Below are 12,237 nucleotides of genomic sequence, written 5' to 3'. Positions count from 1 at the left end.
AATGGTGCTGGGAAAACTGGCTAGCCATATGTAGAAAGCTGAAACTGGATCCCTTCCTTACACCTTATACAAAAATTAATTCAAGATGGATTAAAGACTTAAATGTTAGACCTAAAACCATAAAAACCCTAGAAGAAAACCTAGGCAATACCATTCAGGACATAGGCATGGGCAAGGACTTCATGACTAAAACACCAAAAGCAAGGGCAACAAAAGCCAAAATTGACAAATGGGATCTCATTAAACTAAAAAGCTTCTGCACCGCAAAAGAAATTACCATCAGAGTGAACAGGCAACCTACAGAATGGGAGAACATTTTTGCAGTCTACCCATCTGACAAAGGGCTAATATCTAGAATCTAGAAAGAACTTAAACAAATTTACAAGAAAAAAATCAAACAACCCCATCAAAAAGTGGGTGAAGGACATGAACAGACACTTCTCAAAAGAAGACATTTATGCAGCCAACAGACACATGAAAAAATGCTCATCATCACTTGCCATCAGAGAAATGCAAATCAAAACCACAACGAGATACTATTTCACACCAGTTAGAGTGGTGATCATTAGAAAGTCAAGAAACAACAGATGCTGGAGAGGACGTGGAGAAATAGGAATACTTTTACACTGTTGGTGGGACTGTAAATTAGTTCAACCATTGTGGAAGACAGTGTGATGATTCCTCGAGGATCTAGAACTAGAAATACCATTTGACCCAGCCATCCCATTACTGGGTATGTACCCAAAGGATTATAAATCATGCTGCTATAAAGACACATGCATACATATGTTTATTGTGGCACTATTCACAAGAGCAAAGACTTGGAACCAACCCAAATGTCCATCAGTGACAGACTGGATTAAGAAAATGTGGCACATATACACCATGGAGTACTATGCAGGCATAAAAAAGGATGAGTTCATGTCCCTTGTAGGGACATGGATGAAGCTGGAAACCATAATTCTGAGCAAACTATTGCAAGGACAGAACGCCAAACACTGCATGTTCTCACTCATAGGTGGGAATTGAACAGTGAGATCACTTGGACACAGTTTGGGGAACATCACACACTGGGGTCTGACTTGGGGTGGGGAGTAGGGGGAGGGATAGCATTAGGAGAAATACCTAATGTAAATGACGAGTTAATGGGTGTAGCACACCAACATGGCACATGTATACATATGTAACAAACTTACACGTTGTGCACATGTACCCTAGAACTTAAAAGTATAATAATAGTAATAAATAAAATAAAAATAACACTTCTAAGTCAATTGTGGACTTGTATTGTTTGCCTCCCTATTAGGTCCCAAATTTCCATTTGGTGCTCCATGATGTTCTGTGGAAGCTCACTCCATCTCTGCATCTAGTGATACAGCCATGACCTGGGCAAAGTTAGGAAGTACATTTATCCCTTTGGCCAGACAACTGGATCTGTGGTTGGCATTTGACTAAACCTAGTCCAAGTCTAAGCATGACCCCCAGACTCAGAGTCTTGCAAGGAACGATAGGACAGAGATGTGCTTCTTTCCTTGCTCAACAGGAGCAATGAATCCTGCAGCCAAGGAGCTGTGGCCTCTTCTTGCAGCCCTAAAGGGTCCCACCCTTAGGTTGTAGCCAGCCCCATCTCTGGCCTTTTTGTTCCTGTGAACCAATGAAATTATCATACTGTTTTTCGGTCACTTAATGTATCCTTTTCTAGTATTTGTGAACAAAAGTATCCTGATTCACATGCTGACATCTGATTCACATCTTCTTAAATATTATATGTCCTGGACCAATTTACATTAAAAGATAGCTATGGACTTTGAGCACCTCTCTCTTTTATCTTGTGGGATGATATCAGTAAAGAGTTATTTAAAACAGGAATGACTATCTCTTTTGTGCAAAAGAAAATGAGAAACTTAATGTGGCTTATAAGATGTTTGCGCCATGCTTTTCTGAGTGGTAACTGAAGTCTCTCAAGTAGGAAGTGGCAAACTTAAAACAACAACAACTCTCAAAGAGTAATTTGCACAATTACTTTACTTGTATACATATGTATACAATGGAGGTTATATCAATGGAGATTATATCTGTTCCCTAATGTACAAAAAATGATAAAGGGTTGGGGAGGTCTGTACCGAATTCTGGTTTCCATTCTCTTATTATCAAGGCAGAAGAAGGAGAAAGGCATAGAGATTTGACTTTATAATAGCCTGGACTTGTTCAGTTGTGGATTCTGTTCATCTGTCACACCTTTAATGAGTGCCTCAGTGCTGGCCACTATGCCAGGGACATTAGTCCTCCTGACTCCCCTGACTCCCTGCCAATCAAAGACTGCTATGGCTTAGAATCATGCATTTACATGTAGTTGTCTTACTGGGTAATGAGGTGACCAATGTCATTATTAACTGGCTTTGTTAGAGAAGTTCCTCCAACTAGTGTAAATTAGTTCAACCATTGTGGAAGACAGTGTGGTGATTCCTCAAGGATCTAGAACCAGAAATACCATTTGACCCAGCAATCCTGTTACTGGGTATATACCCAAAGGATTATAAATCATTCTACTATAAAGACACATGCACATGTATGTTTATTGCAGCGCTATTCACAATAGCAAAGACTTTGAACCAACCCGAATGTCCATCAATAATAGACTGGATAAAGAAAATGTGGCACATATACACCATGGAATACTATGCAGCCATAAAAAATGATGAGTTCATGTCCTTTGCGGGGACATGGATGAAGCTGGAAACTGTCATTCTCAGCAAACTATCACAAGAACAGAAAACCAAACACTGTATGTTCTCATAAGTGGGAGTTGAACAATGAGAACACATGGACATAGGGAGGGGGACATCACACACCAGGGCATGTCGGAGGGTGGGGGGGTTAGGGGAGGGATAACATTAGCAGAAATACTTAATGTAGGTGGTGGGTTGATGGGTGCAGCAAACCACCATGGAACGTGTATAACTATGTAACAAAAGTGCACACACTGCACATGCATTCCAGAACTTAAAGTACAATTAAAAAAAAAAAAAACCCCAACTGATAACTGCTATAGTTAACTTCTAATAAATAATGAGCACATATTTGGTGCCAGACACAGAGCCAAGCCCTTTACTGACATGACTTTTTCATTCTTACACTATCTTTTTAAGTAGCTTTGGTTGCTGATGTTTTAGTGGTATGAATGCTAAGGTCAAGAGGGTTAAGTACTCAGCCCAGGGTCTCAGAGCCACTGGGTGGCAAAATGGAGATTAGATCACATCATACCAAATCCAGAGCCCCTCATATCATATTTATTCTGCCTTTCAGGTTTAAGCAAATTAAATGGAAAACTCCCATTATCCTTTATCATAGAATCAGATGGCCTCTCTACTTCTCAGTATGCTATTGCTATTCAAAATGTGTTCATTCCCTAACCATTTCTGTTTTCTAGAGATTTCCCAGGTAGCTAATCAATTTAGAAAGGTAACTGCAACAGCCTAGTTTTAAATTTGATTTTCATCTAAACTTTATTAATTTAGCCATTAGTTTTCCCTTAGAAGGCAAGGCGTTTTACCAATATGCATATCATATACAACCATTACAACTAATTTCCCAAATTATAATCAATGTTCATGCAATTACTGGTATTTTACGTAAATATTATAAAAGCAATGTTATGCATGGTTCCATATCATTAACACCAGACTAAATTTACATGTAAAATTGGATATAATTTGCCCTAGGAAATTGGTAGTATATTTCTGATACATAAGTAATTTCAAGTAATGGAATCACTAATAGTTTTTGCCTTACTCATCCTCTGGAAGCCAGGTACAAAAGTTTATATTAGGTAAACTATATTAGGTAAAACCTTTGGCTTCTATGTTATAAATTAAGACTGTGCTGTAATTAAACTTGTTCCTAAAGTGAAGCAAAGACAAATACGACATTATCATGAAATGATCAGTTGCTATCATGGAGTGACCTAAGCTGCCATTAGCAAAAGAAACATTATGGAGACTGGTACCCAGGACACTCTACCCACAACCATCTCCTCTCCCTCCACTAACTGCTGCTTCTATACCCAGGATAAACCTGCCTGCCCCATCTTGACTTAGTTCTTTCCCTCACCTTAGTTCATTTCTTCTCCACTCTCAGCTTTTATTTTTCTTTTCTCAGTGATATTTTTCACTTAAGTTATGGGAGATGATGTTTTGGGATTCCTGGCCCAGAATCTTTGCAATTGTGGTACCCAGTCTGCATGAGCACGGAGTATGTGTGAGGAGGTTTTTGGCTCCCCCTGTTCATCCTGCCCCTGTGGTGACTGGCTGGATTACATCGCAGAAGGCTGCACCCTTCTTTTTTCATCTGGACTCCACAAAACCCTTGCACCCAGATAGCTGCCTACGCCCATATGAACTTTTATTTTAAACATAACACTTCTTTTGAAATACAGTTCTACCAATTTTGTTTTAATTTCTTTTGAATTTGTTTCATGCTTCACCTCCAATACCTTTACTGGAGTTCAGACTTTCATCAGCCCCTGTCTGGACTCTTGGCATACTTAGCTGCTACTTACACTCCATGTTTCCAGGAACATAACTCTGATAAATTAACATCCCTGCCAAAAAATTCTACAAAGACTCCTCATCTCTTGCAAGATAGTCCAGTCTCCTGCCTAAGATGTGTCAGGATCTGACCTCTGTCTCCTTCCCCAGCCTACGCTCTTGGCTCTCCAATTGTGTATTCTATCTTCTTGATGATGTACACGTTTTTGCTTGGTTCCCAGGCCTGATATACTCTGTCCAGCCTCTTCCCCACTCTCCATTGCTTCCCATCCCATCTCAAGCCTTTATTCTCTTAGGGAGCTCCTGACCTTTAGACTTCGTCCATCGATTACACTGGGCAGGCTTCCCTGCTACAGCCCCTTTTGCACCCGTACCATTTCCTTGCTGACCTCATTCATCATCTGCTTCCCTTTATCAGGGCTCTCATCAAAATTTCTGCTGATATTTAAGATGCATCCTTCCTCACTGATATTTAAGATCTTTAATATCTGCTGATATTTAAGATGCATCTTCCAAATTATATACATATATTCCATAAATAAATATATATATGTATATATGGAAAAGAGAAATTGGAATCACCAAGCAAAATATGTATAATGCTACTTCTGAGCCCAAGCACAACCAAATCAGAATGTAACAAAAATGAGGTATATATTTTCACATATTTTCCTAACAAAAATAAAACCCTTCACAGCTGATCAGAGTTCATGTTGGGTTTATTCTCCTAATATTTAAATCAATATACTACAATTTGTGATCTGCCATGTACCATTTGAATCGTATGAATTACATATATATATATGAAATATATATACATATATAAGCTATGTAAGTATCTAGGACATACTTCATTTTACTAGAAATACACAGTAGTTCGTGAACGAAATTATACACAGTAGTTCATGAACAGAATTATACACAGTAGTTCATGAACGAAATTAAATACTTTCTAGCCAGATGTGGTGGCAAGTGCCTGTAATCCCAGCTACTCAGGAGACTTGAGGCAGGAGAGTCACTTGAACCTGGGTGGCAGAGGTTGCAGTGAGCTGAGATTGTGCCACTGCACTCCAGCCTTTATGACAGAGCAAGACTCTGTCTCTCAAAACAAAACAAAAAACAAAACAACTTTCTCTACAGATCACTTAAAGTTTGTCATTTAAAAAGAGATTTCCTCGTAGAATTGTCAGACTGGTGAATATAGTCTTTTTCTACATTTAATTTACTGCCCATTTGCCCCACTTACTGAGACTTCCACAGCGGGGCTTTTGACTTTATCATCTTTGTATTTCCAAGGCCTACCACTGACTGGCCCATAAGGAGGTGTCAGTAACTGTTAGTTAAATCATTTGCCTTCTGGGGCTTTTCACATGCAGTTGAAGAAATGGACTCTCCCTGTATGAGCCGATATAAAGCACTAGAAAATAAACTAAATGTGGCTTGCAATTCGTACATCTTTTAAAAGATAATTTTTGGCAATTACATGAGAGAAAGGGAATGTCCTTGGGCTTTATTTCCCCTGAGCAAAAATAATCATCACCGAACTCACATTTCCTCCTAAAAAGCGTAAACTAAAGTCAAATGATAGGAGTATAATCCAGGGCTTACCTCGAAACTCACAGCTCCATTGTGGTCCGTATCAAACGCATTGAACAGAAAATGTGCATATGTTGTAGAGTCTGAAATGGTGAAAAGGGAATATCATTAAGTCAGTGTTTCCATATCCAACATAAGACTTGGATTGCAGTCCAAACTTCCTTTGATCCAGAAGAATTAACTCTGCCTCCTTTAGTTTGTGCTTTCTTCACAACTGCTTACCCTCTTTCTGTAGAGGACTAGAGTTTGAGATTCACAGGAATGAGCAACCTAGATGGAGGCCACTGGTGACAAACATTCTCTATGAGTTTCTGGCTGGCAATGCTGTAGTCCTGGGTGATGAGATTAACACTGGGACAAGAAATGGTCCCATAGGTGGATGTGAAGATTGAGACTTGTCTGGAATTTGCTTAGTGTTTGGGAGAGACCATCTCTAGAAGTCAAGTAATAAAAATAATATTAATGAGACAGAGACGAGTTGCTATTATTAGTGTCTCTGTCCTTATTAGAACTTTCATCATTGTTACAACTCAGAGAATGATATTGGGACTTAGAGAGGGTGAAAAACATGCCCAAAGTCACACAGTGAAGAAGGAGTAAATCTGGGACATGAACTTAGGTCTTTCTGACTCTTGAGAATCAGGCTAGCCCACAGCCAGTACCAGGCTAGCCCACAGGCAGTGAAGTTGGCTGATGGATTGGGGTCAGTGGTCACTTGGGAAGTTTCTGTGGCTGTGTTGGAAGGGGACTGGGTGGTCCTACATGTTCCTAGTTGTATGAAGTTGCATGAAGTAGGGAGCCCCTACTCTGTCAGGGTCCTGGGTGGGATTCGAGGATCTGGGTATGATGGACAATTATGTCTTCTGAAGTCTAACAGGTCTTCTTAGTTTGCGTCCATCAGGTATTCTTCCCCTCTCATTTTTCCTTCCTTCCTCTCCTGTTTCTCCTTTGTCTCCTTAATCTCTGGGCTTTCTGCCATTTCATTTAAAAGTCTGTATTTTTTCCTTATTGTTTTCTGTTCTGAGTGCCTAGCTTTCATTCCTAAGGGTTTCTGTGCTTGAACCTTGATAAAATTTACATGATTATTTTCAGTGTTTCATCTCATGGGCTTTAGCCTTTTATTTTAACCTTTTTTGTCTTTTCAAAATAAAATGGTAACCTTTTCGCTCATTGGCTTTAGCCTTTTATCTTCTGTTTTAAATCTCATCTATTTCTAACTTTTAACCTTTATTGGGTTTTAACTTATCATTGATTTACTTTTTACTTTATGAATTGCTTTTTATAGGCTGTCAGGAAGCTAAGTCACAGTAACAGGAGTCCAGAATTGCCCTCCCCAGATAAGAGAGGTCAAGAGGTCATCTAAATTTCTCTCCTGGTTCTCAGGGCCCACGGCCTCCTTACAGGTTGTTTTTCCTGAATGCTTCAGTGCAGTAATTAACATTACTGAAGGCTATACATTTCATGAGGTAGATTGTACACTCAGTTTCTCAAAATGACAGTGACATCTTCGGTCATCTCTTACTTTTTTAATATGCTATGAGGAACTACTCATCTTTAAACACAGGAATTACTAGCACTGTTTTCAGTGAACTAACCACGCACCAAAATTGGGTCTAAATAATATGTAACACTGTGACATCTAGAGTGGATGTCCTTCCAGTATTGATAGGTTGCAGGAAGAAATCCTTTTGCATATGGAGCCAGGGGTTTAATTACCATAAACTTAGTTCTGTTATTGGGAAGCTCCATGATAGAGTTATCAAGAATTGGCAGCCTATTTCAACTTGCAAAGTTGTTTTACTCTTAACAGTACTTTTTCACAGACTTCTTGAACTACATAGTGTCCTCTGGAGATGTCAATTGATCGATGGTGTGTTAAACTTATTTTCGGAGGAGGAAAAAAAAAGAGATTTTGCATATTTTATAATGAGCTTCATTAAGCAAGTCTCTTCTTACCCTGTTTTTACAATCAGAGTAAATGTCTTTACCTTAGCAAGCAGTACTCACTGTGAATAATGGCTCAAAACAAACGATGTTTGCTATTTTTTTAATCAAAAAAAAGATAACATGTATGTGGTAATTACTGTTCTTCTCAAATGGAGTTTTTCTAGCTTAAAGCTTGACATGTGGGAATTATGCTCTCAATGTGGTACAGAGGACATCCTGTTCTTCTAAATCTGCCTCAGCAGTTCTTGTAGAAGTTACAGCAGCTTCCCAGACTAGACAATCCATGCACAGAGGTTTTGGTAATAGCATAGTAGAGTCAGACTGCCTGAATTTAAATCTCAGCTTCACCAAAGATTAAGTGCATGACCTCAAGCAAGTTGTTTTATCTTTGTGTGATTCAGTTTCCTCATCTACAAAATAACAACAATATCAGTATGTACTTCATAGATTTTTTTTTTTTTTTTTTTTTTTTTGAGACAAAGTCTTGCTCTTGGCCCCAGGCTGGAGCGCAATGGCACGATCTTGGCTCACTGCAACCTCCACCTTCTGGGTTCAAGCAATTCTCCTACCTCAGCCTCCCGAGTAGCTGGGATTACAGGCACCTGCCACCACACCTGGCGAAGTTTTGTATGTTTAGTAGAGACAGGGTTTCATCACGTTGGCCAGACTGGTCTCAAACTCCTGACCTCAGGTGATCCACCTGCCTCGGCCTCCCAAAGTGCTGGGATCTACAGGTGTGAGCCACTGTGCCCGGCCTTCATAGAGATCTTACTAAAGTTTAAATGAGACACTATTTGCAAAGTGTTTAGAAATAAGCCTATATACTTATTAAAATTTCAATAAATATTAGCTATTATTTCCTGGACAAGCCACTTTTATTTCAACTACCTTAAACACATGTGATCAAATCTTTTACAAATGTAACATCTTTTCACCTTCAATAACTTTCTGTTTTTTTAGGATTTCTGTTGTGTGTCTAGGTGACGAGCTCTAATTTAATGCAATTTTCCGCTCAATAAAAGACAAGAAAATTATGTCCTAAAAAGCAATGGTCCTTCTGATGGAGTTTGCTTTTCTTCTGGCAGGCACTTGAAGACTGGAAAGTTTTAAAGAAGAGGAGTGAAGCTACTTGCTTAAAGAAGCAAAGGCATAGGAATGTCCAGCTAGGCAGAAAACTGGATAAAATGACGAAAACAGAAACTGTCTACAAAAGCATCTATGGTTCTGTTTTTACTCGACTGTGTTCTTAAGCACTCAATAAATATTTGTTAAAAGAGTGAATAACTGGCTTCTTGGAATTTAGATTTCAGTACAGTCCAGGGCTTAAAAGATGTAACAATGATCTCCCTTCTCCGTCTGTGATCTCTTCGTGATCACGTTTCTTTACATAACAAAAATAGTTACTGAGTTTGTTAAGCTGAGATTGCCTCAGTTTCTTATAATTTTACTTGTGAAGCTGAAAAATAAATGTTGAGATTTGATAGTTGAGCAACAAAATTTACAGATTCTTAGGATGGGAAGACATTTTGGATATTATTTAGCGTTGTATTTACATTGAACAAAGGTAAAAATAGGGACTTTCAGTGACATACTGAGGTCACCTAGTTACTTCATGGTAGAGTTGGTAATGAAATCAAGATATTCCTATACCATCTCTTAGAAATCAAGGATACTGGAGTAGAAAAAAAACTGAGGATTCCTTTGATGTGACTGCTACATTTTACAGAGAAACAACCTGAGGCCAAGAAGAGTAAACTACTCGGGGTTACATACCGTCATAGGTAGCAGTCTGTCCACAAACTCTGCACTGTCTTAGTCCAAAGGTCTTAACCCAATTATATTGAGAACACAATGCATATAGCAAATAACCCTTGAGTTCGTTCTTCATAGTATTTGAACAAACACACTTGATTATCATGCCCCAGGTTTGTAGAATGAAATCCATTTGGTTTATTTCTTTTTCCTATCCCAAAGCCCTACTCCCATCGAATTCAAGCACAAAGAATAGAATTAGCTTCATGTATTGGAATATACAATTCATGACTTCGTTACTGTGGTAAGGCAAGTTCATATGCATCAATAGTAGCTTCCATCAATAAGCCCTCTGTAAATCACCCTGAAAAATTGTTAGAAATACTGTCCTAGGACAAGGATACTCAGTGGGTGAAGTCTTTTTTAATTTTAATCTTTATGTCTACAGAACTCATCTGACTCAAGTGCCTTGCACACAACAGCTGCTTAATAAATGTTTATTGATAGATTATTATGACTTGAGCTCGTTCATTCATTCATTCGTTCGTTCATTCAACAGCTGTCTATTAGATGCCTAGTGTAGACAACATAAGTGCATTCCTACAACATGAGCAGAAATAGCCCAGGAAACTGATTTTTATGGGCTTTAAAAATGTTTAGTGAACTAAAAGCTTACATACTAAGCTTCTATTACATGTGGAGTTTAAAAAGTTTTTGCGTAACCATATAGGCAATAGCACCAACAAGCCGTCTCCTCTCTGCTTGCCTTAGAGTAGCCATACTTTATCCCCTGCAAACAAGAGGCTTTTGTTCAATCCAGTTTTTTCTGACATCCAGGTCACCAAGCAAGTTGGGCTTGATAAACTGTTTCACAAAGCAACAGAGAAAGCTAACAGCCTGACACAATACAAATTACAGAGAGTTCTGTAGATAAGACAAAGCACTTTCCTGGAGGAGATGGTGAGATGTTGTGATTTATGGACCCATCAGTGTTACTGTTCATAATGAGAAAACCTGTTGCATTCAGACCATCATCCTGAATAAACGATGGCTCCGTGGAAGTGTAAGGATGGCCATCACATGAATTTGCTTGCCATCAGAGATCACGTTCTTCCTTAGGACATTTTTCCTTTTCTGGCCACATATAAGAAACAATTTGTATGTATGATATTAATTTTTTAAAAGCAAAGCAAATCATAATTCTTTAAAATATTTCATTTCCTTCAGCAATGCCATGTGTTCAGATTTTGCATTCAATTAACATGAATAATCAAATGTTAAGACTGTAACAGTAATTTTTTCTTAAATCCCTAGTCCCTTTGGATTTTGTAACAGGAATCCTTTGCAAAATAGATGTGTTGTGTTTAAGAAGATGTTCTCTAATGCAGAAGTGTTATTTTTCAAATAAAGATATAATTTTAATGTGGAGCTGTATCCAAGTTTTAGTATGTAATAACTTGATTTGAAATGATTGAAAAATGAGGATTTTCATCTGCATTGGTGCTTTGATATTAATGCTTATTAAGATGTTGGTAGGCACTCAGTAAATATAATTTTTCTTTAAAAAATCCATGGGTTTTAAACAATTTAGAAAAATATGAGGTAGTTAATTAATTCCCCAAATTAATCTCTCATTAGTGCAGACAGTGAACCCATTATAATCCTGGCATCAGGTACTATAACCAATGCCTGTCTGTGGTCTGTTAGAAGGGCCCTCCCCTCTGCACTGTAGTAATGAGATGGGGTGGGAGAGTTGTCGTCCAAAGTATATCCAAATTCACTTAATAACAAGTCTTCCTGTGTTTTCTTAGCATTCTAATTTAATTCTTTTAAAAGTCCATCAAAAACAAAAAATTGTTTTGACAAGTCAGGCACAGAATTGTTTTAAATCCACTAAACTAGCTAAAACCAAATGGGATTAAAACCCTAAAGGAAACCTGACTCTTGTATGAAACAACTAATACTTAAGTGCTGTAGACTTTTCAAAGAGCCTTTTACAGATACTATTCCACTGTACAGTGATAGCCACCATGTGAGGTGGGTGTCATTCATTCATTCATGCAAAAAGTATTTATCAAGTGCTATTACTTGTCCGTTACTGTCCCATGACCTGTGGATACAACAGTAAACAAAGTGGAGAAATCCTCTGTTCCCCTGGAGCTGACATTCGAGTGGAGAGAAAGACAAAAACAACAATAGTACAAGTGAAATATATATTATTGGATTGTCTCAAGTGCTGTAGAGAGACGTAAAGCAGGGGAAGGAGGAATGTTCAAGGCATTGTAATGTAAGATAGAGTGATCAGGGCAAGTCTCACTGAGAAAGTGGCATTGGAGTAAATGCAAAGGTGATGAGATATTGAGATAGATATTTGGGAGAAGAGAATTTCAGGCAG

General features: G+C 38.3%; 2 protein-coding genes across 15 annotated transcripts in view; one reads left to right on the top strand and one right to left on the bottom strand.

Annotated features, from left to right (window-relative positions):
• The window catches only part of PACRGL (parkin coregulated like), a 45,300-nt gene extending 35,875 nt beyond the window's left edge, over positions 1 to 9,425 (top strand). For 3 of the 10 annotated variants that reach the window (XR_001884438.1, XR_001884441.1, XR_001884442.1), the window contains exon 14: positions 9,176 to 9,423. The gene's annotated coding sequence lies outside the window, so the exon portion shown is untranslated. Of the gene's footprint in view, positions 1 to 9,175 lie in introns of all 10 variants that reach the window. The other 7 variants (XR_001884444.1, XR_001884447.1, XR_001884445.1 and 4 more) reach the window with 4 other exon arrangements.
• Positions 1 to 12,237, bottom strand: part of KCNIP4 (potassium voltage-gated channel interacting protein 4) — a 1,247,498-nt gene that overhangs the window by 14,787 nt on the left and 1,220,474 nt on the right. For all 5 annotated transcript variants that reach the window (XM_017866805.1, XM_017866809.1, XM_017866808.1 and 2 more), the window contains one exon: positions 6,156 to 6,226. In XM_017866805.1, the coding sequence (XP_017722294.1) occupies positions 6,156 to 6,226 (71 nt within the window). The remainder of the gene's footprint in view (positions 1 to 6,155; positions 6,227 to 12,237) is intronic.

This window comes from Rhinopithecus bieti, unplaced genomic scaffold, assembly GCF_001698545.2.
Source record: "Rhinopithecus bieti isolate Rb0 unplaced genomic scaffold, ASM169854v2 scaffold_1599, whole genome shotgun sequence".
Taxonomy (NCBI): domain Eukaryota; kingdom Metazoa; phylum Chordata; class Mammalia; order Primates; family Cercopithecidae; genus Rhinopithecus; species Rhinopithecus bieti.
Note: the sequence above shows the minus strand (reverse complement) of the source record. Positions and strands in the feature narration are given on the sequence as shown.